This window comes from Propithecus coquereli, unplaced genomic scaffold (assembly GCF_000956105.1).
Source record: "Propithecus coquereli isolate 6110/MARCELLA unplaced genomic scaffold, Pcoq_1.0 Scaffold314, whole genome shotgun sequence".
NCBI classification, from domain to species: Eukaryota; Metazoa; Chordata; class Mammalia; order Primates; family Indriidae; genus Propithecus; species Propithecus coquereli.
The window spans coordinates 2,284,449-2,311,783 of record NW_012148775.1 but is presented as its reverse complement, the minus strand read 5'-3'; the positions used below and the strand labels follow the sequence as shown (position 1 = coordinate 2,311,783).

General features: G+C 46.7%; 1 protein-coding gene across 1 annotated transcript in view; it reads left to right on the top strand.

Annotated features, from left to right (window-relative positions):
- The first annotated feature begins 12,021 nt into the window (after positions 1 to 12,021).
- Positions 12,022 to 27,335, top strand: part of LOC105815054 (paxillin) — a 51,242-nt gene continuing 35,928 nt past the window's right edge. Inside the window, exon 1 of the mRNA XM_012650180.1 lies at positions 12,022 to 12,191. Within this exon, the coding sequence (XP_012505634.1) occupies positions 12,179 to 12,191 (13 nt within the window). The 5' untranslated portion in view covers positions 12,022 to 12,178. The remainder of the gene's footprint in view (positions 12,192 to 27,335) is intronic.

Here is a 27,335-nt window from a genome sequence, read left to right as displayed (position 1 = left end):
TATGAAGATAAATTAACAGGGAGCGTTAATGATGGAGCCGTGCAGGAGACAGGCAAGTTCCAACAGCATCACCAACACTATTGAGCACTTACTGTGTCCCAGACTCCACACAAAGTACTTAATGTACTTTATTTCATTTAACTTTCACAGAAACCATTTCTTTTTTTCTTTTTCACAAATAATTTTGTTGAGGTATAATTGACATAAAAATAAGCTGCACATATTTAAAGTGTACAATTTGGTAAGTTTTGAAATGTGTACACTGGTGAAACCATTGCCACAATCCAGGTAGTGAAATCCATCACTCCCCAAAGTTTCCTGGTGTTCCTTTGTAATCCCTCCCTCCTGTCTTTCTCCACTCTCCCAATTCCCGAGCAATCCTTGCTCTCCTTTTCGTCGCTATAGGTTAGTTTGCATTTTCTAGAGTTTTATATAAATGGAGTCATACCATATGTCACTTTTTTTTTTTAGAGACAGGGTCTTGCTGTGTTGCCCAGGCTGGAGTGCAGTGACTATTCACAGGCACAATCATAGCAACTAAAACCTCAAACTCCCAGGCTCAAGCAATCCTCCTGCCTCAGCTTCCCAAGTAGCTGGGATTACAGACATGCACATCCTCGCCCTGTGACTTTTTGAGATTAATTTTTTTTTTTCACTAAATATAATGTTCTTGAGATCCATTCAGGTCATTGCATGTAATCAATCTCTTTTTCTTGCTGAGTAGTATTTCATGTATGGAAGTACCAGAGTTTTTTCTCCCATTCACCCACCGAAGGACATTTGAGCTGTTTCTAGTATTTTGCTATTACAAATAAAGGTAAGAAAATTCCTGTACAAGTTTTTGTGTGAAGCTAACTTTTTAATTCTCTGGGATAAATGCCCAAGTGTGTGATTGCTGGGTCGCATGGTAAGTGCATGTGTAGTTTTGTAACAAACGGCCAAATTATTTTCCAGAATGGCTATGCCATTTTATATCTCATCTGCAATCTTTTAAGGTCTAGATCAGTCCCCCTGCCTTTTTTATTGCCTTTATGATAATGATTTTTTGAAGAGTCCAAGACAATCACTTGTACATTGTCCCGCATTCTAGCTTAATCTGATTGTGTCCCCATGGTGTTGTTTAACATGTTCCTCTGTCCCCTGTATTTCCTGTGAAGTGAAAGTTTAGACCTCATAACTTGATTAAATTTGGGTTAAATATTTTCACTAGAGAACTTGAGAGGTGGCTTTTGTGAACTTTGTACATTTTAATTCTCTGAGTTAAATGCCCAGGTGTGTGCTTGCTGGGTCATATGGTAAGTGCATGTCCAGTTTTAATTAGCAGCTTTATTTGTAATAGCAAAATACTAGAAATAAAATACTAGAAACAACTCAAATGCATCATCTAATACTGGCGATGCTGAGTTTGAGCAGCTGGGTAAGGCAGTACTATTCTCTCTCTTTCTCCCTACTGTAAAGGTGCAGTTTCTCTGTGTAATCAATAGTTTGTGGGATGAACAACCTTTGACACAGGAATCAGTTGATACTAAAAGTTCTTTGCTTTCTTTGCTTTCCACAGCCACTCCCCTAAACCACTTCCTGATCAGGCACGAAGATGTCATGGCTGAGTAAGATAAATTAACATGACTTCTTCTCTGGAACCCAGGGCAGGTTTCCTAGGGCCAGGCTGTATTCAGGGCCTGGCAGCCCCAGGAAGCAAAGAAAAGTCTCCCAACAAGCCGATGTGTCAGAACTGAGCAAAAGTGATGGAGAGAGGGAGTTAGTGAGAACTACTCAAAAGTACATCCTGGAGACCCCGAGTTGATTACAGGAAAGCCAAGAGGAACCAGTGTGTGCTGCCTAGAAACTGAAGTTTCAAGGAGCTGTAAATATCCTTGATAGTGTGGTCTGAAATGCACTCCCATCCCATGGTTTTTCAGTCTCAACTGGTTGCTGAGATGGCCAATCTGAGTCTTCTTAATCCAGCCCAGAGGAAATAGAAGATGGATACTCCCTCCCATGGCAAATTTTGTATTGATCAGGAAGTCAGATGATGGCTTGATGATCCAAATACCAGAATTTTCTCCCATTTACCCCTCATAAGGTTGGAGAGGAACTCCTACACTTGTGGGTGTATGGGACTAAGATGAAGTGACTGAGTTACACACCTCGGGAGCAAAATTCGGCGAGGGGGTGCCTCGAACTCAGTAATCAAGATAAATAATGTTTCCAAGCAAAATTAGATAAATGAGGGCTAGATATGCAAGGACAGAGTTAGATCCTATCTTTACGTGATTTTTATTTCGTTCATTATGGAATTTTTGTATTAATTTTTATTTTTGAAACTATTACGTGACAATATTATTTATGTTGATTACTAAAGGGGTTTTTTGACACTCCCTTAAACTTTGCACCCAAAGTGAATACCTCACTTGCCTCACCCTAATCTCAGCCCTGCTTATGAACCAGCCATTGGAGAAACTCACACACATGTGCCCAGGTGACACGTGCAAGGCTGCTGTAAGAAAAATTATCCAAAACTTGGAAATGAGACGAAAAGAGGTGTGCATGCCCTTTCAAAATCAGACTAGAACAGTGTTTCTTAAACTCTGGCATGCATAAAAATCACGTTGAGAATTTGTTAAGACACAGGTTGCTGGTTCTAATTCCTAGATTTGGATTCAGGAGATGGGGGATGGAACCCAAGATTCTGCATTTCTAACAAGCTCCGGGTTGCGGCTGCTGCTGGCGGTTCCGGATTCATAGCTTGAATGGTGAGGGAGGAGCTATGGCATTGTCCAGTAAGGGTCATCGACACTCTAGAGGAAAATCTGGCTTATCATTTACTATTTATTTTTTATTAGAAATGGGGTGTTGCTATGTCGACCAGGCTGGATTTGAACCCCCAGCCTCAAATGCTGATCCCGTGTCAGCCTCCCAAGGAGCTGGGTCTACAGGCGTGTGCCACCACACCTGGCGATGTACATACACATCCTCTTTTGAACCAGCTTTGTCATCATGCTACTTCGCCCATTAATGAGCTATCTTTGTCTTTGACACACTGTCGCTGTACATTGATACAAGGGTCATGTTTTTAGCTTTAAAAATTATACTTTGACAAACTCGCTTTCACTTAAAAAAAAGTTATACTTTGACAATGCTTACTGTAGCATTGTTTGTAATGGTACAAAAGTGGAAACAGTTTGTTATTTATACAATTTATATAGCAGTAAAAATGAAGGAAGCACATTTACACATATCAACATGGATAAATTACCAAGGCTGGGCACGGTGGCTCATACCTGTGATCCTAGCACTCTGGGAGGCCGAGGCAGGAGGATCGCTTGAGGTCAGGAGTTCGAGACCAGCCTGAGCAAGAGCGAGACCCCGTCTCTACTAAAAATAGAAAGAAATTAGCTGGACAACTAAAAATATATAGAAAAAATTAGCCGGGCATGGTGGCACATACCTGTAGTCCCAGCTACTCGGGAGGCTGATGCAGAAGGATTGCTTGAGCTCAGGAGTTTGAAGTTGCTGTGAGCTAGGCTGATGCCATGGCACTCAACCCTGGGCAACAGAGCGCGACTCTGTCTCCAAAAAACAAAAAACAATAACATGAATAAATTACTAAAAACCAGGTATACCATTCTTAAAAGTTTTAAAAGTTTATATATAGATTTATCATATATATTTATAAAGCTTTAAAAGTATGTGTGTGTATGTGTGTGTGTGTGTGTGTGTGTGTGTCTAGTGGATACATACACATGCAGTGAAAGTTAAACATATTCATGGAAATAATATACAACCAACTTCAGTATAGCAATTAGTTCTGGAGAGAGAAAGGGGGAGAAGAGATGGGAGGAAGTGGGACTTTAACTGTATCTGTAACATTTTATTTCTTAGAGAAAAAGAAATCTAAAGCGACTATAGCAAGAAGTTAACATCTGTTTAATCTTAGTGGCATCTGCTTTCTTATTATCTGTACCTTTCTGAAATGATTTATAGTTTGTAAAAGGAAAATACTGTAATACTGCATAAGCTCATTGCAGACAATTCAAAACTTATGGAAGGATATAAAATAAATAATCAAATTGCCTTTTTAACACCTTGCCCTCAAACTCATCATATATTTCAGAGGAGACTCTTAGTTAGCAGTGAAGGGATTTGTAGATATTTTCCTATGCACACAGAAACCTGCATAGACAGAGAGTGTGGTTGTTATTTTTATACAAAATATGGCACTGAATTATATATACTGTTCCGCAACATGCATTTTCCCTTACTGTCGTCATGAGACAGCTGAATTTATTAGTGCACAGAAATGACCTCATTCTTTTTAACAGCTGCAAAATATTCAATAGGATGAGTGTACCATAAAAATCAGTTTTATGTCAGTTTTATGGGTTTTGACAAATGCACAAATCTTGTGTCCACCACCCTTATACACACAGAACGGTTCCATCACCCCCCAAAATTCCCCTGCAAAGCCACTTTGTAGACAACCTCTTCTGCCTTCCCCAACCCCTGGCAACCACTGACACATGTGATTTGTGTATGTATGTGATTTTCTTAGAATTTTTAATTGTAAGTAAAACAATCACGCATTTGTAAGCAAACACACACACACACACACACACACACACACACACACACAAAAGGGAAAAACACTGAAAAGATGAACAAACAGGTTAAGGAAAACAAAACAATGTTTAAAAATAAAGGTAAAATTTATAGAATCTACACGTGCTATTTTGCTCTCATCTCTACTGCAATCTTCCCTTGGGTAATTTGAGTTACAAAGACTTTTTTAAAAAATTGAGGTCAACTTGGCCGGGCGCAGTGGCTCACGCCTGTAATCCCAGCTCTCTGGGAGGCCGAGGCGGGCAGATTGTTTGAGCTCAGGAGTTCGAAACCAGCCTGAGCAAGAGCAAGACCCCATCTCTACTAAAAATAGAAAGAAATTAATCGGACAACTAAAAATATATAGAAAAAATTAGCCGGGCATGGTGGCGCATGCCTGTAGTCCCAGCTACTCAGGAGGCTGAGGCAGAAGGATTGCTTGAGCCCAGGAGTGTCAGGTTGCTGTGAGCTAGGCTGACGCCACGGCACTCGCTCTAGCCCGGGCAACACAGTAAGACTCTGTCTCAGAAAAAAAAAAAAAAAAAAAATTGAGGTCAACTTCACATAACATGAAATTAACCATATTAAAGTGGATCCATATGATTTTTACATATTTTCTGTTTCACAACCTAATTTTTTGGTCTGATTACAAAATGACTGTATGTTTGTATATAAAATTCAAATATGATATATATGAAGCAGTGGCAATCAAAGACCCCCACTGTAATTCTACCTCTGCCCTAGGAGCTAGCCACAGGTAAGATTATTCCTCCAAAATGTTCCACTCATATGTCAACATAATTATTAACAAAAATTGGATATAGTTCTATTACTTCTTTTTTCTTTCTGCTAAGCAATATATAGTGGACACGTTTTTCCATGTCAGCACCTAACTTCCCTTCCAGTATGGATTTGTCCTACCGAGGTTAATCAATCCCCTATTGATGGGCATTTGAGTTGTTTTCAGTTCTTCCAAATTACAAGCAATGCTATAATGAATACCGTTGAGTTTACATCACCTTTGCCTACTCATGGGGTATTTCTGGGGGAAATTTCTATAGCTGGGTGTACCTGCTCAAAGGCCATGCATATTTTGCATTTTAAGGGGTAGCCCCAAATTGGCACCCCTGTGGTTGTACCAATGTATTGGCCCCAAAAGCCACGTGTGATAACACCTGGAGCATGGTCGAGGTATACGATTGGAAGTGTTCTGCAGCTTTCATGTGGCTCTTGTGGGTCACGGAGGGGAAGGTGTGGAGGATGAATGTGCACCCATTCTCCTGAGGCCCCCAGCTCTGCAATCCAGCTCCAACACTGGCTCATCTTCCAGCTCTTTTCCAGGCGGAGAGGAGGGTGAAGGGGCTGGGTCGGGTGAGGTAATCCTTGTCTTGGAGAAATCTGAGCCCATCCAAACCAGAACTGACCCTCTCCCTCTCCACCATGTATGGAAATAGGCTTGGAAACATTAGTGCTGCGTAGAGCCAACCCCCAGCCTGTCTTGGAGCCTGCCTGGACCCACTGGCTCCAGGGGATGGAAAAGCCTAAGTCGAGAGGACTATCGCAGCAGGAAAATGGCCCACCAGCCCCCAAACAATCTGCACAGTGTTCATTCAAGTCACTGCAGGATGTTTGCAGGAATCACCAGCTTCTAGGTTAAAAATATCCCCTGCCCGAGGGGCCTTCTGTGTCTGTCTCAGAACAGAGTTGGCTCTAAACTTTGCAATCTCTCCATCAGCTGGGGAAATTAACTGAAGCTAATTGATTTTATTTAATTTTTTCCGTGAAACTTTGAAGCCAGACTTTCTGGGTTCAAGTCCTGGTTCCACTATCACTAGCGTTGTGACCCTAGGCCACTTACTTAACCTCTCTGTGCCTTGGTGTCCCTGGCTGTAAAAAAAAAAATCATGATCTTATCTATTTCAGAAGCCAGTGGGTCTCCTCTACCCTAGCTGTGCAGGAGAATTGCCCAGGGAGCTTTTAAAATGCTGATGCCCAGGCTGCATTGGGTCTGAGCAAAAAATATATGAATACTTTAAAGCTTCCTAGGTGATTCCAATGTTCCTCGAAGAATGAGACCAACTGCCAGAGAGATTTTGTGGGTATTAAATAAGATAATATAGAAAAAGTGCTTTTCATTGGTGCCTGGCACAGAGTTAAGTGCTTTGATAAGGGGTTATGGGACCAACTATCTAAGCCTAAGTGGTGGTCAGGGAAGGCTTCCTGGAGGAGAGGGTAGCTGAGCTGTGAGCTGAGGGAGGAGAGGTGTTAACCAGGACAAAGAGGGCAGGATGGATTTTAGCAGCAGTAACAGCATCTGCAAGGGTCCTAGAGCCTGGACTATGTGGCCTGTTGGAGGGACAGAAAGTCATTGCCTGTGACTGGAGCGAAGAAGGGAGAAAGTAGGGAGAGTTGGGAGGAGGCACGTTGCAATGGGACCGCGAATGAGATCATGAAAACAATTGGGCTTTATTCTGGTGTCATGAAGGTTTTAAGCAGGACAGTGACCCAGACTGCATCCTTCCCCCACATTCAGAGGCAGCCAGGGTCTTCCCAAGGTGTTGTGTCCAAGTCAACTGAGAATCCTGGATGTGCCCAGAGGTGACGACACAACTCGACACTCCCTTTCCTGAGCCACAGCATGGTCAGAGAGTCTTGGGTTTGAATCCTGACTCTGCCACTTCATAGCTGTGTGGCTGTGGGCAGGTGACTTCATGTATGAGCCTCGGCTTCCTGGCCTGTAAAATAGGCATAAAACACCCATTGGATTTTCGCAAGGATTAAATGAGATCATAATACAAAAGACTTAACACAGTGCTTCCCACATGTTAAACAATAAATGGGCTGGGTCAGTGGCTCACACCTGTAATCCCAGCACTTTCGGAGGCCAAGGTGGGAGGATTGCTTAAGGCTAGGAGTTTGAGAACAGACTGGGCAACATAGTGAGACCCGGTCTCTATAAAAAAATAAAAAATTAACCGAGGGAGGAGGATCCCTTGAGCCCAGAAATTTCAGGCTGCAGTGAGCTATGATTGCACCACTGCAATCCAGCCTGGGTGACAGAGCAAGACCCTATCTCTAAGATAAATAAACAAAACAAATGAAAAAAACCCAATACATGTTCCCAATAGTAATAATAATTATTATTCATTCACAGCTTTGACTCTGCAGTCTTTTAGTGACTGGATAAATCCTCAAACCTGTCCTTTTCTCTCTTAGCCCTAAAGTCTCACCTGGGTTCTTCGATGATAATTATGGCTACAATTTCTTAGCCCTTTACTTGTATTTTTATTGCTATTGTTGTTGAATCCATATAACAACCATGGAAGATACATGTTTTATGATCCAGATTTTATCATTAAGGCAACTGAAGCTCAGAGTCGCTAAGTGATTTGTCCCAAACCACACAGTGATTAAGTATCAGACCTGTAGGACCTCACTCCCATTTTCCTGATGGGGAAACTGAGGCTCAGAAAGGTGAGGTATCATGCCCAAGGCTGCACAGTTGGCAGGTGGCAGAGCTGGGATTTGAACCCTTGCCTGTCTTGGGATTCCTGGACATTAGAGGTCCAAAGTCCCTCCTAGGACCCACCCTCTGAACCATGTGGCTTAGCCTTGAGATAAGCCAGGAGAGATTGGAAACTTTTGGTCTTGCTACCCCTATTAAGGGGCCCTCGGCATACCTTTCTGAATACTAGGCCTCCTTCCAGAATGCTCTTCCCGCAGACTCCCATTCGCCAAAAATCAGGTCAGGGTTAGCTCTTTTCCGGGAGACGTTTTTCAAGTCTCATTTGAATCACTCTTACGCAGTTGATTCCCCTCGTGTCAGTATCTGTAGTGTCATTTTTTAAATGTAGTTTTATTTTATTTTTAAACATTAATTCATTTTGGGAATAGGTCAAATCGCATATGTGGTTCAAAATTCAAAAGATTCAAAAGGGTATTTAGTGAAATCTCCTTCCTACCCCTGACCCTTGGCCACTGTTTTCCCACTCCTGCCACCTGCCAGGTGACATGGGGGTGTAGGTATTACTTATTCTTCCAGAGATGTTCCAGCATGTATAAACATCTTAAAAACAAATATATTGTTTCCTACTTTCTTATGCAAATGATGCACATGTTACATACACTATTGTTCACTTTTATTTTTTTTAGATCTTGGAGGTTGTTTCATATCAGTACATCATGAGCTTTCTGGATCTTTTCTGTGGCTACATAGTTTTCTGTTGTAGGACTGTATGTAATTTATTAACCAGTGCCCTACTGATAGGCACTTGGGTTATTTCTAGTTTTTGCTCTTTTTATTTTTTTTTTTGAGACAGAGTCTCGCTTTTGTTGCCTGGGCTAGAGTGAGTGCCGTGGCATCAGCCTAGCTCACAGCAACCTCAAACTCCTGGGCTCAAGCAATCCTTCTGCCTCAGCCTCCCAAACAGCTGGGACTACAGGCATGTGCCACCATGGCCGGCTAATTTTTTCTATATATTTTTAGTTGTCCGATTAATTTCTTTCTATTTTTAGTAGAGACGGGGTCTTGCTCTTGCTCAGGCTGGTCTCGAACTCCTGACCTTGAGCGATCCGCCCGCCTCGGCCTCCCAGAGTGCTAGGATTACAGGCGTGAGCCACCGCGCCCGGCCCAGTCTTTGCTCTTAAAGACAGCATTGCAGTTAAGACCCCTGTACTGTCTTTGTTGTCAGTGCCAAAATCTGTGAAGAACTTTCCAGAAAGAGGCACTCACAGCTTCGGGGTCCCCAAACTCAGAACTAACTTGTTGTACTCGAGGGAGCTGAAGGAGGCCAGTGTGGCTGGAGCATAATGAACCAGGGGAGACTGGAAGAAGACTGAAGGATTAAGTCTTATCTTTTCCTTGTTTAAGACAAAACTCGAGGTGCAGCCTTGGAGACCCTTGTGAGAACTTTGGATTTTATTCTGAGTGCAACAGGAAATCAATGGAGCCATCAAGCGGAGCAAAGGTGAGACTTAATTTACATTATTTATTTGTTAAAAATGTTTTACTTTTTTTTAGAGACAGGTTCTCACTCTTGTGTCCAGGCTGGAATACAGTGGTGTGATCACAGCTCACTGCAGCCTCCAACTCCTGGGCTCAAGTGATCCTCCACTTCAGCCTCCTGACTAGGTGGGACTACAAGCACACACCATCACGCCCAGCTAATTTTAAAATTTTTTGTAGAGATGGGGGTCTCACTATGTTGCCCAGGCTGGTCTTGAACTCCTGGCCTCAAGAGATCCTCCCACGTCAGCCTCCCAAAGTGCTGGGATTATAGACATGAGCCACCACGCCCGGCCTGGACCCACTTTTTGTTTTTTTAACTTAAGCTTTATCCTAAGAAATAATATTGGGGCTACAGAGGTTTTATGTGCTTAATTAGATGTTTTTCTAATATTAACTATTAAAATAAATCTTTGTCCACATGCCACTTATACATCTCTCATTCCACCAATGGTACTCATACCTTGTTTGGGGGAATGCCGCCTGGGGTCACCCTACATTGTTGTGTGTCATGAAATATATATTCTATATTTATCTGAATACAGCTGTTATGGACAGTGCTCTGTCAACACTTAGCAAAAGGACAAACAACACACTTAACCTCAAACACAGCACTTCTACTCTCAAGACTTGATCTTCAGGAAATCATTAAGAATGTGCTCTAAGATTTAGCTACAAGGATGTTCTCAGCCTTGCTGATTGTAGTGAAAATTTGGAACTAATTAAGTTTAACCAGGGGACTGGTTAAGTAAACACTGGTACAGTTATATGATGGAATGCTACTTTGCCCAAAAAAATGATGTCGTAGAATATTGAATGCCATGAAAAGATGTTCACAAAATAGTGGTAAGTGAAAAAAGCAGGTTTCAAAGCAGTGTGCAAAAATATTCACCTACAATGTGCCACACATATACCAAGTGTGGATTTGTAGTGAACAGAAATGGACTTGGTTGCTGCCCTTACCTGCTTACGGTCTGATATGGAGAGAGACATTTATCAAATAATCCTACCACTAGACGTAACTTTCAGTGGTGAGAAGTGGCTACAAAATGGAGGTACATGAAAGATGTTGGATAAAACAACAACAAAAGACAAAAAAAAAAGAAAAGAAAAGAAAAAGAAAGAAAGATGTTAGAAGAGCATGCAATAGGGTGACTGCCTGGTTGGGGAGCAGTTTTGGCGCTGGAATTTTAAAATAGGAGGATGTGGAGGCTCCAGAGGTGAGCCGCTTAGATCTGCCTTCAAAAAAGAGGTAGTTATCCAGCTTGAGGAGTGACAGCTCTAGATGCAGTGCCTTGGAGGTGAGGCACTGCTCTGTCTGGGCACCCCCAGCCAATGCTGAACATGGTGGGAATATTGGGGCCTGGACACTTCAGCCCAGTGGGGACTCTATTTTTTTGTGCCCTGTTGGGTTGGTTTATCTTTGTCAGATCTGAGCCTCTCCTTGTCCAATCCTGCTATTTCCCCTTTCTCTGTCACAGGCATCACCCTGAACTTGATCTCAGCATCTCCTTCCCGGAAGACCTGACCTGACACAGAAGGACTTGGGGGCTGGATTTTTGAGTGACAAGAGGACTCTGAGAACTTGAAGCTGTGCTGGCAGAGCATTTTTATATCAGATCAGGAAACTATCATCACCCATCCCAAAGTGTGGGGAAGGACTGATGACAGAATAATAATAACAACTAACTTTATGAGAATTAATTTAGACAATAGCTATATAGTATCTGTCTATTCAGACGTTCAATACATGGTAGCTGAGTTTCCGAGTGTGTGGGAACAGAGCCCCTCAGGAAACTGTGTTTCACACTGGGTGTAACTTTCCTGTAGATTTCCCTTTTATGTCTAATGTCTCATGCACAGTTTTGGAAAAGTCTCTAGGGAGGGTGGATGTGTGGGAAATTAAGAGAGATACATAACCATAAAAGTATTGGATTTGGGACCCAAAGGCTGAGCTGCAAGCTAAACTGCCATCGGTCCAGAGGGAGACACCAGGAAAGGTCCTCCAAAGGCTCCCGGTCCTGCCTGATACTGATTTACGGTCCTCCTGGGAAGTGACCGGTCCTACTGGGAGACAGACGGACGGATGGACAAACCTGACTCCCCAGGGTCAGGCATGTGATGACCGAGTGACTGATGAACGGACAGACGCATGGCCGAATGTGGCCGAGTCTGTCAGCCGGAAGGTCAGGCAAGTGATTTTGAGAGGGACAGAGACTGATGGGCGTGGCTGAAGGCCTGGGAGCCTCCCACCTGCCCGCTCAGCCGCGAGGGGGCGCCGCTGCCCCGCCCAGCGACGCCCACCACCCGGGCTGGGCGCGCGCTCGCGGGCCGGCGGCGGGGGCGGGGCCAGTACCCTCTAGAGGCGGCTGGGGGCGGGGCGCGCGTGCACGCGGGGCGGCCGGGGGCGGGGCGCTCGGCGGGCGCGGGCGCGCGCGGCGGCGGCGCGTTCCGTTCCGGGCCGAGGCTCGCGGCGGAAAAGTTGCGGGGCTTGAAGAGCGGCCCCGGGACGGGCAGCGAACGCGACGCCGAGCCGGCTCCCGGCTCCCGGCGCCCGGCGCCCGTGGTCCGGCCATGGACGACCTCGGTGAGTGAGCAGGAGGCCGAGGGGGGAAGGGGCGAGGGGCGCGCGGCCCCGGGCCGGGCGGGCGCGAGCAAGCGGCGGGGGCAGCGGGATGCCACCCCCGGCGGCCCGGCCTCGGCTCCCGTCCCTGCCGGCAGAGGCTGTGCGGGGCCGGGATCCCGAGCTGGGCCCGAGTCCCGGGCCAGGCCGGCTCCGCCGCGGTCCTCACAGCAGCCACCACCCCCTGCTGGGGGACGTCTTCACTCCTGGACCCTCGACCCCGGGGATCCACTCCCATCTCCCAGAACGGCCCTAGGGACCAGCTCGCCCCTCAGGGACCCACCCCGTCCGCTTCAGGGAAGAGACCCTTGCTTCCTGGACCAGACCACCTCCTGAGCTATGGGACCCTCACTTCACAGACCGCTCCCCACCCCCGCTCACAGATAGACCGCCCAGCTCGGGGAGCAGCTGCCTAATCTCATGGGCTGGTCGCTTATTTCCGAGACCTGCTCCTACCCCCTCCAGGGCCGTCCCCTACTTCACAGACTGGCGTCCCCTGCTTCACAGACTGGCACCCCCACTTCAGGGGTAGCCCCTCTGAGCCCACCTCTTTCATTTCACAAGTCAGATTCACAAGCTAGAGATGAGCTTCGAACGACCACACCCCCATTTCAAAGACAAGTTTGCCAGTCTGTCTGCCCCACTAACCCCCCACTTCCAGTCTGGCCACCCTGTTTCATGGACCAGTCACTACATTTCCCTGACTGCCCTCCCCGCTCTACCTCGAGCCACAGACCAGCCCCTCTCCCTTCATACCTAAGCCTAGAAGGGTAAGTTGGGGAGTCCTGATTCTCCCCCCTCTCCCAGACCCTGGTGAAATGCCAGGGGAATGAGGTGGGAAGTTGGCCTCAAGGTATTCCATCCCTGAACTTGTTCTGGCTGGCAGGGTCCCCCCATCCCCCAGCATCAAGCCCTTCTGGAAACCACACAGGTAAGGAGGATAGGATGCCCAGAACAGAGTTTTACTGTTTTCCTGTTATTGGAGCCCCAAGACTGCTCTTTTCAGTCTAGTCTTGATCTGGTGTTTGGGCCGGGGAAAGAAAGTATCTCCTGGAAGCAGATTGCAAACCCAAGGGGATTGGTGCCAGGGTTCTAGAAATGCCTTGGGGTGGTATGAACACAGGAGTGGGAGGATTCACTCTCTCCCTCCCTTCACGCCTGTAGCTGGAGGGCCGTGAGCTGGGGAGGCGAGGAGGGGGGAAAACTTTCTTCTCTGTAGGAGCCTTGTCTTTCCTCTCTGGACTGTGGGTGGCTTGTGTGACCACTGGTACTTCCTCTGTCCCAGGCTCTGATGAGTAGATTCATCAGACAGGACTGATGGGCCTCTCTCAGGCAGCACAGGGCACTAAGTTAAGACTGGCTATTTGTAGGCACTGAACTTGACTGCTTCCTAGCAGCTTCCTTTTGGGATCAGGGTGCTCCCGAGAGATCCTGGAGCTGGGGGTGGTGTAGGGTCCTGCCTGTTTTGCAGAGTGTGAGGGCTGCCAAGCATAGTTCTGCCTTTGGGTCAGGCTTGGCACCCGTTTTTCCAACACACTCAAGGTTGGCGTAGCTTCCAGGCAGGTATTTTTTTCACATAAAAATAACTCCGCTTGATGGAGGCCGGGGATGTTCTTTGAATCAGGATCTGAAAGTCTCCGTGCTTTTCCAGTGGGAACTGGGGAGCAGAGTTACAGTTTCTAAAATGCTGGTGCAGTTCTGTTGCTTCTCTACAGTCCTTGTGCTGTTTGAAGGACTGAGAAACTCTTTGTAAGGGTTCGCAGTCGAGGTCCGGAATTCCTGTCTTCTGACAGTCTTCCATTTAGGGCCAGGAAACTGAGTTAGTTCTGAAAGGAAAGAGAGTACTCTATACTGGTAGAGGGGATCGTAGGAATTTAAATTTGCTGTATGTGGAGTATTTCCCATACCTTGATTTTGTCCCATCCTTACAACAATCCTTTTATAAGATCCTCCTTAAGGCAGCTGCTATCACAACCATCTGCCTTTTACACACTGAGAAAGCTGAGACTAAGAGAGGTCGATTCTCTTGCCCAAGGCTGCACAGCCAAGAAGTGACAAAACATAACTGGAAGTCCAATCCCTGGCTCCTAGATCTGCAGCTCTTGTATACAGGGAAGCCTTTCTTCCTGGGGAGGGGTTGCCACTGGGTGATGGCTGCCACCTGTAACTTCTGCCGCCTTCCACCATAGGCTCCCAGTTGCTTGGATCCGGGCTGCCCGACTTCCTTGGCCTGAGCTCCCAGGGGACCCGCCACGCCTGGCTGACCGGAGCCTGGGATGGGAGGAGTGGGGTGTGCAGGAGGGGAGAGGAATTTGCCTCTGCGCTGGGGCCCCGTCAGCTGTCTGGATGGCTGCTCAGTGGACTGTGGGTCAGCTGTTTTCCTTAGTTAGGGTGGACACAAAGCCCAGGCCTCTTGTTTTTATTTTTCTCTTGAGAGTGCTCCGAGCCATGAGCCTCCTGGTCCCTAACACAGGAGAGAATTTGTGGTCTCTCCTGTGGCAAGCAAGGCTAGAGGGGGCAGAGCCTCCTCTGTGACTTTTGTTTTTTGGTCTAGAAAAAAATAATTGGGAAACTCATCTCCTGCCCATAGCTGCCAATGACAGACTCACCATGTGCTGTTTAATAAGTTACAAATTTATAGCTCTTTGGGCAGAAAAACATAAACACAGCGTGTCCTGCCCTTCTCTGTGTGTTCTCTCCGCTTTGTGCTGCGGAGTGGCTGCTTGGTGGCTTTTCTCATTACTGTTTAGATGCTGGTTTGGCCCGGAGTTTGCTTTGAGTTCTGGCTGGAGTTTCCTGGACAGAGTTCCCACAACATTGAGATGCACTCTGACTACGTTTTCTAACTGGACTCCTTGCTCTCCCCTTGTTCACGTTCTTAGTGTACTTATGTGTGCGGGAGTGGGGAGCAGGGGGAGGGTGGGGTGCAGTTGACCACAACCACGGTCTAATAATGACCATGCGCACTTGATGGGAGACAGGCACCAAACTCAGCACTTTACGAATTATCACAACCATTCCAAGAGGGAGGCGTTTTATCTCCGCTTTACAGATGTGGAAACCTGAGCTCAGGGAAGTTCAATGGTGGAGCTGGGATTTGAACCGAGACTGATCCAATTCCAGATCTGGTCATCTGTACCATAATAAGGTAGTAAGTGCTGGTGACTAACCAGGGGATGAGCTATGGGACCTGCTGAGTAATCGATAGTTACCTTTAAAATTTCTGCCTTAGGGACCATTCCCAGGAAACGGCAAAGGGCGTGTCCAGTGTAGGACTTGGTAGCTTTGCCTTCCCATCCTCTAGGAGGGGGGACAGCCAGCTGTTGGCAGTGCCCAGTTGCTGCTGGAATCTGGACATGTCTTCTTTCAGCTTCTCAGTAGTCTTGACCCTTTGGAAAACAGTGCCTCATTGTCCTTGGGGGTAATGTTAGGGGGCAGGAGAGTTGCCTGGGGCATTCCAGGCTAGGGAGCCTCCCTGTTTCCATGGAAAGTCTGGACTTTGGGTTTGCCTGTCTGTGGTGCCTCTGTGTTTTAGGGCAGAGTCAGGGCACCCAGCTGCTGGGCCTGGGGCAGAGGCAGCATTTGCCCATGAAGTGATAACCCTCCTGGTGGGCTCTGCGTCAGCACCAGACCTAGTAAGGGGCAGAGCAAGACTTGGTGTGTTTGATTCTTAAGCAGGTGCCCTTTCCAATATGCTGAGCTGTCTGCTGTCTGGACAGCCAGAGCTTGGTGTGGAAAGGCTCCGGCTGCTGGGGCTCTGGGCCCCATCACTATGGGTTCAAGGTCTTTTGAGGGATATCTCAGTTTTCCCTTTTTCTAGCTTCCCTAGTAATGGCCATGCATTGAAGAGGGTGGGTGGGCCCTTGACTGGGGAGGCTGATGGAAGGCAGAGTTACTGCTGAGGCTCGGGGCGTCCCTCTGCCACCATTCAGTCACTGTGCATGGAGTGTCTGACCTTCTGATGCTTCTTTCAGGCCTTTACCTTATTCCAAGGCCAAATATGTTGAAAAAACTTTCAGCTTCATTCCAGCCTTTCCCTGGGTGGTCCTTGGTTTCGGCTCCTTCATTAACAATAAAAAACATCTGTGGAACACTTTTCTTTTTACAGTGTTTACAGTATTTTTCCCATAATATGTATTGAGCACTTACTATGTGCAGGCGCTGTGCTGGAAACAGTTCAATCCATTGTTTCACTGAATCATGTTGGCCATCTGAGACAGGTTCTATTATTATTATCAGTAGTAGGAGTATTGCCACTACTCATCTTACAGATGAAGAAACTGAGGCACAGAGAGGATGCTCAAGTTCTATAGCTATCGAGTGGCAGGGCTAGATTTGAATCCAGATAGTCTGACTGCAGAGTGGGACTTCTAACCAATCATTCTTTACACTTCTGTTCCTGATACTGGATCTCATCTTGTTTTTTTTTTTTTTTTTTAATTTTCAAACATTTTTTGTAGAGATGGGGGTCTAACTATGTTGCCCAGGCTGGTCTTGGATCCCTGGCCTCAAGCAATCCTCCCATCTCAGCCTCCCAAAGTATTGGGATTCTGGACATGAGCCACAGTGCCTGGCCTGGATCTCATCTTGGTTGCCTATTGCTTTGATTGCTTTCCACTTCTAGGACACTAAAAGTCTTTTCTGTGCCCTTCCCACTCTCCTCACTCTCTGTTCAGTCTCCCACTTCTGTCCTTTCCCTGCTCTCTGTGGCTTCTTCCCTCTGTTTTGTTCTTTCTTGAAGAGGCACACTCAGGATGGGATGCAGGGACATGGTGGCATTGTGACCTGCTCGAGGGTAGGGGGGACCCACTGCTCCCTCACGTCTTCAAGTCACCTGTTACCCTCAAGACAGCACTTACAGCACAGCTGCTGAGGAGAACCTGGGCCCTCCGTGGTCCCTCTGCCACCTCTTCCTGTGCCCCTGCCCTCACTCCACCCACCTACTCTCTTTGTCTTTGTTCAGGTGTATGTACATTGCTGCCATTTGGAGTGACCCCATTTCCAGAGAAGGGAGGCGATGAACACTTTATGGTGGAGAATTGAGGATGTCCTGTGGGAGGGAGAGAGGAAGAGACAGAAATAGGAAGCTGGGTTTTCTTAGAAATGCTGACAAAGCAGCTCATTTAAATGGGTGCTCAGGGGTGGTTTCCTCACCTGTGGTTGGTCGCAGGCCCCCACCCACAGCCTCACAGGGTCTGCTCTGCCTTCTACAGTTTGGGTCTTGTTGGGAGCCTCACATCTGGCCTCAAATGTATGTTCACATCCTGATAAGCTTTCCAGCTAACAACGAACCGATTGCCCAACCATCAGGGCTCGGGGCTGGTCTCTGGAGGGAGGCCTTGGATGCTGGGCCAGCCAGTGGCAGGCAGGACATGTGGTTGGCCAGGTCCGGCAAAGCCCCAGAAGCCAAATCTTCCCTTAAAGACGACTTTTTAATGCTTGTTTCTTGTGTGATTGTGGTATTGTGGTTTTATGGGAGAATATTGTTATTGTTAGGTGCATGCTAAAGTATTTGGGAGTGAAGTATCATGATGTCTGTGACTTAGTTTTAAATGATATCATGAAAAAAAAGTATACACACCGAGAGAGCACAAGCGCCATGCACTGACACAAAATAGCAAAATGTTAACAACCGGTGAATCTACGTGGGGGGAACACAGGCATTCATTTTAACAGTCTTTCAACTTCTCTGAATGTTCAGCTGTTTTTGTGATAAAAAGTTAAGAAAAGGCCGGGCGTGGTGGCTCACGCCTGTAATCCTAGCACTCTGGGAGGCCTAGGCGGGTGGATTGTTTGAGCTCAGGAGTTCAAGACCAGCCTGAGCAAGAGCGAGACCCTGTCTCTACTAAAAAAAATAGAAAGAAATTGGCTGGACAACTAAAAATATATAGAAAAAATAAGCCGGGGATGGTGGCACATGCCTGTAGTCCCAGCTGCTTGGGAGGCTGAGGCAGAAGGATCACTTGAGCCCAGGAGTTTGAGGTTGCTGTGAGCTAGGCTGACGCCACGGCACTCTAGCCTGGGCAACAGAGTGAGACTCTGTCTCAAAAAAAAAAAAAAAAAAAAAAAAAAAGAAAAAATAAAAAAACCCTGCTTTACCAGAGTGGGCTCAGAGTCATTGGGCTGGGGTGCTGGCCTGCATGACTGTTGGCCTCCTGAGACTGCACAGGTGGTGGAAAGATGGGGTGAGCAGAGACAGGGGCCAGTGGGCCTCCAGTGACAGTGACCAATGACTGTCAGTTAGGGAGGGGTGTGCACAGCACTGTGACCTGTGCAGAAAGAAAGACAGGGCCATCGTGCGCTTCTGGTGTGGAGGCAGCCTCAGGTGTTATTTTGGGCATGATGACATCGATCAGACTAGGTGAGAGCAAGTGACATGCTGACCTCTGGTTGGAGGTTGGCAGGGGTTGTCCAGGCTGGTGGGGTGCAGAGCAAGGCTTTGCAAAACAAGGGGAACAGCTTCCTAGCAGCTTGAGGCCTGGGGGAGGGAGAAAGATGCCTTTTGCTTCACATCAGGAAACTCTTATCTGTGGTCGGAGGAACACCATTAGCTTGTGGGCAGCAAGGGCCCGTGCTTGCAGCTTAGATCTGGCCGTCCAGTTCTCCAGCCTTTAGGCTCCCTCTCCTGGAATCCCCACTCCCTAGGTCCCTCTTGGCTAGTTTGTGCTGACTCAAAGCTGGGCCACTTGGGCCTCCCTTCTGTTTTGGGGAAATAGCTGGATTCTGGCACCAGTGGGCCCCTTGGCTCCAAGGCAAAGATGAAGGCCCTGGTGCCTACTAGAAACATTTTGGGCAGCCAGCAGGTCCTCATGATGGGAGTGCTTCATGCAAGGGTCTTCTTGGAGCCTCCTGCCTGTCTGTGTCCGAATGCAAGGACACGGAGGCCCGACACTTGGTGGGGATCGTGGGGTCTTCCTAGGGAGGGCTCAGAGCCTCACTCTGCCTATTCGAAAAGCAGCATGATGTGTGTTTTATGGGGGGAGGGGGTGGTGCTGGGAGGAAGCTTTATGTAATTCTTGGCTGGAGCTCAGGTAATTGTTTTAATGAAATGGAATGCAGCTTATTCAGAACTCACTTGGCAGAAACAGCCATGTTCTGTTCTGTTTTCTTGTTGGGGAGAGTGGGGCACACATTTCCAGCTGTTTTGAGTCGTGGAACCCTGGGTGAGCTGGAGCCAGGTGGGCGGAAGCTTCCAGGGAGCTCTGGGGAGCTTCAGGCTGCTTGATTCTCTTCTGGACATCATAGTCTGTGTGTCTTTTTGAATGAGCCATGGAGACTTTGGCCTCTTCCAACAACAGAAAAACCCTATTGAAAACAGGCCATAAAGTGGGTCCAGTGCCCGCCTTCTGGGTTGTTGGGAGGCCGAGTGAGGTGCAGACAGACCTTCAGCGAGACTCTCTTTGTTTTATGCTCCCTTTATTCCACTCGCACATGCCCTTTCGTACCTCCCCTCCCCCTTCTTCTATCAGTGTAGACCGCTGTGTCCTCAAGGTCTGCCTCCGAGGGTCCACCTTGACCCCTTTTTCTTTTGGTTCCCTCTTTCTACTTTTCTGCCCTTCCTAACTTTCTTTGCTCCTTTTTCTGTTTTTAACACAGCTGGGCCCATCCTTCCATGTTGGATCTTTTGTCGAGACGCCACCTCGCCTTTTACCTGCCCCATCTTCCCTCCCTTCCTCAAGCTCTGCCCGCTTTTCCAGAGGATTTCTCGCCTTCCTTTCCCAGTCTTCTCTGATCCCTTCGTGGAGACAGACCTCTTCTTCTCCCAAAGGATTTCTCTGGACTCCCCGTTTTTCTCCTCGGCACCTCAGTCAGTGTCTCTGCTTGCATGACCTCTTTTGTAATGTGGGTGCTGGCGACTCTCACATTTATATTTCCACTCCTGACGTGGATTCCATTGTCTAGACTCTTCCGGTCTGCGGGCCAGCAAAGGCCCAGCTCATTTCCTTTTCACTCTGTCTTCGAGGCCTCATCCATTGTCTGATCTCTCTCGGTGCCCTATTTCTTCTCTTGGCCTGTATTAAATAATGGGCATTGGGCAACACTAAAGTTGAGGACACATTTTCATGTGCTTCATCATTTTTTTTTTAAAAAAACTTCATCATGTATATTTGAGGTTTACAACATGATATTATGGGATACATATAAGTAGTAAAATGGTTACTAAAGTGAGGCAGCGAGCTATGATGAGGCCACTGCACTCCAGCCTGGGTGACAGAGCAAGACCCTGTCTCGTAAATAAATAAATACATAAATGCAGATTAATGTATTATCTCATAGTTATTTTTTTTGTGACGAGAGCAGCTACAATCTATTTAACAAAAATCTCTAATATAATACGGTGTCATTAACTTTAGTCCTCATGTTGTACCTTAGATCTCTAAACTTGCTACTTTGTATTCTTGGATCTATATCTCCTCATTGCCCCCTTCTACCCGTGGTAACCACTGTTTCATTCTCTATCTCTGTGTATTTGATTTAAAAAAAAAATATGTATACATATATATATTTATATATCGCACATGTAAGTGAGATCATACAATATTTTTCTTTCTGTGTCTAGCTTATTTCACTGATCATGTCCTCCATGGCCATGTTGTGGCAAATGGCAAGGTCTCCTTTTTTTTAAGGCTGAATAGTATTCCATTATATTTATATACCACTTTTTCTTATCCGTTTGTCTGTTGACGATAATTTTTAGTATGATTCTGACAACTACCCTTTGAGGGAGATGGTAGTTGTCTCTGTTTTACAGCTGAGAAAGCTGAACTGAAGCTCAGAGGAGTTAGGGGAAGGGGACACACCCAGTGTCACCACAGACAACGATGCAAGAACTTGAGCCTGGGCGTGGTGTCTCACGCCTGTAATCCTAACACTCTGAGAGGCCGAGGCAGGAGGATTGCTTGAGCTCAGGAGTTTGAGACCAGTCTGAGCAAGAGCAAGACCCCATCTCTACTAAAAATAGAAAAAATTAGCTAGGCATGGTGGTGCACACCTGTAGTCCCAGCTAACTCGGGAGGCTGAGACAGGAGGATCATTTGAGCCCAGGAGTTTGAGGTTGCTGTGAGCTAGGCTGATGCCACAGTACTCTAGCCTGGGCAACAGAGTGAGACTCCGTCTCAAAAAAAAAAAGAACTTGAACCTAGCTCTTCTTATACCCAACCCAATCTCTTTTTGGTTTTTCACACTGGATACCTCGAGGCAGAGATGGGAAATCTATAGGTTGGATTTGATCTGCAGACCTGTGTTGCTCAGCCTTTGTGGTATTTAAAAATATGGCGAATTAGTTGCTAACATTTAAAGCATCAGGAGATTGCACCTAAAAATCTGTATGTCATTTCTTTTGAGAAATCAGATGAGGCTGCACTGGACACATGTTCTCTGTGGCACCACTTGGTCGACCGCAATAGCTCTTGCCTCGTAGTTGACGCTTGCCGTTGCTTCCCTTGGGTCTAGCTTCCCTTGTACCTGTTCCGACCTGGGACGTTCTAAGAATACTTTCTGTCCTATATTTATGATACATACACAGTTGCCAAATCTAGGGGGTTTCTTTAACTGCATTCTCTGAGTTACATTTGACTTCTGACCATGCCAGGCATTGAGCTCTACCTTGAGTCTGGATCTTTGTCCAAGCCACAGAAAATAGCCACTTTCTCCTGTCTCCCCACATCCCTTGCCTTTAAAATCTCAGCTGAAGCCGCCTTTTTGAGAAGGCCTTTTTCCAGTTAAAACCAGACAACCTGTTGACCCTCTCATTTGGACATAACTTTACAGATCTATGTAGCTTAGGCTTCCTTTGTCTTCCCCTCTGCCCCGTAAGCTCCTTGAAGACAGGGATCTTATCTGCCTTTCAAGTATCTCTTACTGCCAAGTAGTGCTCTGTTCTCTCTGTGGTTGCTTAATAAATATTGGATGGTGGTTGATGATTAAATGGGTCTGAACTGCGGACACCCACTACGATGCTGAACCTCCAGTGAACCACTTCCTCCTCTGGAGAACTTTCTCTGGGTTTGGGTGGGGAGGCAGCCTGGTGCCACAGGCAGACCCAGGCCTGATGTCAGCCACACCTGGGTCTGTACCAGTGCTGCCGCCTGCTAACCGCATGACCCTGGCAGGTCACTTTACACTCTGAGCCTTCATGCTCTCATCCACGAAACAGGTGCATTTCCTGAAATGCTTTCAAAGTGCTCAGTAAACAGTAACGATTATTATTCGTTCTTGGAATAATCTAGACACTGCTAGGGGTTGGGGATTGGCTTTCTGTATCGCCCTCTCAGTATTTAAACTTCCACTTCTTATATCTGCCGGCTGCGTTTCCCGTGGCCTTGGTGGTGGGCATTTAGTGCACGTGTGCCCGCTTGGCCGTTCAGCTGCCTCGGGGAGGAATCTGATTTTGGTTATTTTCCGGGAGGCTGTGATTTAGGACTCTTCATGGCCCTGAGCTTTAGAGAGTGTTTGGGGCTCTGCTCTTAAGGTGAAATGGCCATACCCAGTGCTGGTGGTGTTAAGTTGGGTTTTGGTTATATGACATTTCATTTCCCTTGAGCCGCTTTGGTGGCTTTCAGAAGGAAGTGGCAGGGGGAGGAGGTCATTTGGTGGCTTGGTTTATACTAATTGCTCATCTAACACTAATATTTGAGAGCTGCCACAGAGACCCGCTTTGGGATCCGCTTCCAGATCAGCCCTTGGCTTCTCAGGCCTTGAAGGATGTTCCATGACTTCTAGAAAGCCTCACAGGGCAGGTCTGGCCACTGAGGCTCCTAGCAGTGGTAGAAAAAGGGAGAGTTTGGTTTTCTAGATTGTGAACTGTGGTGCTTGTCTGTTGAGTGGACACAGCCATTAGATGGAAGCTGGCCCAGTGACTGTACCCTTTTAGGGACAGTTGATCTGTTGGGCCCACCCTGGGCTCTGTTGGGGGTTTGCAGTGGCTCAGAGAGTCCTGGCCAGGCTTTTCCTCTCTCTCTGTTTCCAGGAACATTCCTCTTCCTTAGGTGGAAATGGGAGTGTCCGATGGGCTGCACTTGGTTTCCTCTGGGTTTCCCGTTTCCCCTATGGACTCCTGGCTCGGCAGCCTGGCTGGGGGTGGCTTCTCCTCCCTGCTGTGCTCTGGGACAGCAGAGTTGGGCTGCCTGCTCTGGGGTGGGTGTGACGGAGCAGCCGTGCTGCCTGGAACACTGCACTTGTTCCTCAGAGACCCGACTTGGCCGCCCTCCTAAGCTCGCATGGTCACATGCTGCCTGTCTTGGAAAGTCCTCTGTCCCTAGGAATGATATGTGATTTCTTCACTCTTCCTTAGTAGCGTCAGCCTAGCTGTGTCTTTGGGGTGAGCTTGCTGTTGGGGTGGCCAGGCCTCATTTCCTCCCTGCCTGACCACCTCAGATGGCCTCTGCTGCTGTGTCCTGAGCTTTCCAAGAATTCACGCCCCTTCTCTCTCTTTGGCTTCAGCTCTTGAAGTCTTTTTGCCTCATCTTTGGGGGCAGCCAAGCCGGAAACAAGCTGAGGAAAAAGAGGAGCGTCACCTGGAGGTGGTTGTCATGGCTTCCTGTGGTCACTTGTGTCATCTACTTCCAAACATCCTGTTTATGCCCCTAGAGCCGCAGAAACACTGACCAGGAGACAGCTGTTATCTGCCTGAACTTGGCCAGAGCCTGGGGGCTGGGGTGTCTTGTCCATCTACCCCCAGGGGACCCTTGGTTTGCTGACTGCTGGCTGTTGAGGGCCTTGTTGGTAGCAGCACCTCTGGGCATCGCTGGCTGGGCCTTCATCCTGGTCCTGTCCTTCCTCTTCTCCTTGCTGCCACTGCCTGTTCCCTCCTGAAATTCTGTCGGCTGTTAGCAGTCAGCACTCCCCCTCGGCTCTGGACTGATTCCTTCTTCCTTACGCTCCTCTGTGCTTGCAGAGCTAGCAGGAGCCTTGGGAATGCCATCTCCCTCTATAGCTGGGAGCCTCCGGCCCCTCGGCTTTCTCAGTCAGAGCTGCTCACTTTCCATCTATTTTTATATCGGGCTTTCATCTAAGACCACAGTTGCAAAAGGGGTTTTGTGACCTTTTAAAATTTTGAAAATCAAAACGTGATAACATTTGAAAAATCACTCATCAGGTTCAGTCCCCTCATTTTACTGAAGGCCAGCAAGGAGAAAGCACCTGTCCGGGACACTTGGTAGCACTTTTTCTTCTTTCCAGCCCTTTTCTTTCAGGGTATCTGGGATCCTAGTTTTCCTCATTTCTACTTTTCCTTTTTTTTTTTTTTTGCTAATACAGATTTGGTAATTTCCTCATTTCTAAAACTATGTACCTGCCACAGTTAAGCCTTCTTTTTTTTTCTCCCCCCTAGGGACCTTTCTCATGTCCTTTTGTATCTGATATTGTTATTTGCTTTTGGAAATGTTTTAATGTCAAAGAAGATGGATACTTATTGTAAAAAGAAAAAAAAAGGTACAGAAGTGAAAGTTCCTTCTTCCTTTCCCCCTCCAAGGGTAACAATTGTTAATAGTTTGATGTGTGTCTTTCCCAGCCATTTTCTACACATTTATAAATATAGAAACATACATATGCTATGCATACCTTTCATTGTTAGTTTTTCAACTAAGGTGAAATTCATGTAGTAAAAAATTAACCGTTTTGAAGTGTACAATCCAAAACCATCCTCAATGCCAATTCAGTGGTATTTAGTATGTTCCCAATGTTGTGCAGCTGTCCCCTCTATCTAGTTTCAAAACACTTTCATCATCCCCAAAGGAACCCACAGATGCATAAAGCAGTCCCTTCCCCTACCGCCTGCCCCCAGCCCTTGGCAACCATGACTCTACTTTTTGTCTCAATGGATTTGCCTATTCTGGGCATTTCATATAAATGGAATCACACAACACATGGCCTTTTATGTCTGGCTTCTTTCACTTAGCATAATGTTTTTGGGGTTCATCCAAGTTGTAGTACACATCAGTACTTCATTCCTTTTTACGGTTGAATAATATTCCCTTGTATGTTTATGCCACGTTTTGTTGATCCGTTCATCCGTGGATGGACATTTGGGTTGTTTCCACCCTTCAGCTATTGTGAATAGTGCTGCTACGAACATTCGTGTACAAGGATTTATTCGAATACCTGTTTTTAATTCTTTGGAGTTTAAAACTCTTCACTGTTCTTAAAATTTATTTATTTATTTATTTATTTATTTATTTTTTTTTTGAGACAGAGTCTCACTCTTTTTGCCCAGGCTAGAGGGAGTGCTGTGGTGTCAGCCTAGCTCACAGCAACCTCAAACTCCTGGGCTCAAGTGATCCCTCTGCCTCAGCCTCCCGAGTAGCTGGGACTACAGGCTTGCGCCACCATGCCCGGCTAATTTTTTCTATATATTTTTAGTTGTCCAATTAATTTCTTTCTAATTTTAGTAGAGACGGGGTCTCGCTCTTGCTCAGGCTGGTTTCGAACTCCTGAGCTCAAACAATCTGCCCGCCTCGGCCTCCCAGAGAGCTAGGATTACAGGAAAATTTATTTTTCTATATCGTAAGCATCTATTAAAAGGACTAATTATATTCATGTTCCTTTCAATATTTAATTTTTTCAATGATTATCAATGTTATACGTGTTCATTGTAGAATATTTGAAAGCTTCAGAGATGTACAAGGAAGAAAATAATGCAGACTCGTAGAGGTAACCACCTGAAGATAACCACAACTAATATTTTGATGTATTTCTGTACAGTCTTTTTGGTACACATATGTATGTAATTGGAATAATAACTACTGGCATTGATACAACATTTACTCTGTGCTAGACACTGTCCTGAGTACCTTCCTTGAGTTCCCTTATCTTTCCCTCACAACCACCCTCGGAAGTGGGTGTCCTCATAGGTGAGGGCACCAAAGTAGAGGGAGAAAGAGTAGCGAGTGGCCACGATGACATTGGAATCCAGAGACTGCCCCATACAGCCCTCTGACCACCCTGTGGACTCTGTTCTTATTCCCATTTGTCAGCAAAGACGGTGCCACCGAGTGCCACTAGGGAGGAGGAAAGAGAGGGGGACAGGCTGATGTGTGCATATGTGTATGTTTCATGTATGTGCAAGTCACACGTGGATCACGGATAGGGAATGCAGTGATTGAGAAGACGATCACCCAGGTGCATAGGGGTGTTGAGCACTGATCCCCACCCAGATTTATCAGGGACTGAAAATGACAGGGGGTCGGGGGAGCTGGTGTGCTGTCGTCCAGCCCCCTCTGCTTGGTGAGCCATGGCCTGGGCTGCCTCATGTTCTTCAGACCAGCGTCTGTCAGTCCTCTGTCTTCCTGCTCTTCAACTCCGGGGTTATTCGCTTTGTCTACTCTGCAGCTCTGTTATCAGATGTGTCTGCATTTAGGCCGATTAGCTCTTCGTGATGAATTGGCCCTTTTCTCATTATGAAATGTTCCTCTTTACCTCTGGTGCTATTCCTGTCTGGACGTCTACCTTGTCTGATATTAAAAGAAATGCTTTGACTTTCTTTCTTTCTTTTTTCTTCTTTTTAAACAATTGATATTTAGTTTAATAAAATAGTTGCTTGAAACATCTGCAGTGGTGACTTCGACCTCGACTCCTGACTCAATACAGATGGACATAATCTGCTTCGCGGTCTTGGGAGGACCTTGCATTGCAGGTCAGTGGGTCTTGTGCAGATTCTCATCTGGAAGTTTCCATGTCTTGGAACCTTCACCATAAGGCGTTTTTCTTGTAGCGATTCTCAGAGTCTTGGTAGGCATCTGAGCTGATCCTTCACTTCGGGGTTCTTTTCCTTTGTGCCTCTGATCAAGTCAGTGCACACTTTCGCCAGGGATGTGACATTGTGGCTGGTTAGGGAAATTCTACTTTGGTGAATCACCACCTCTTGTTCCACAGGTGACTTTAAAAGCCCTGGCTATGGCATGGCTTCCTGACCCAATTGTTCCTCTGCGAGGGCAAACAGTAACAGGTCAGGAACACGTGAAGGCAGGCCAGAGCTCTGTGGCAGCTGCCACCCGGCTTCCTCGAAGGGCCACTTGACTCACTTTCCTTGATATTGTTTGGATGGTGTATCTTTTTCCATTGCTTTACTCTGAATATATGCGTCTCTATATTTAAAGTGTATTTCTTGTA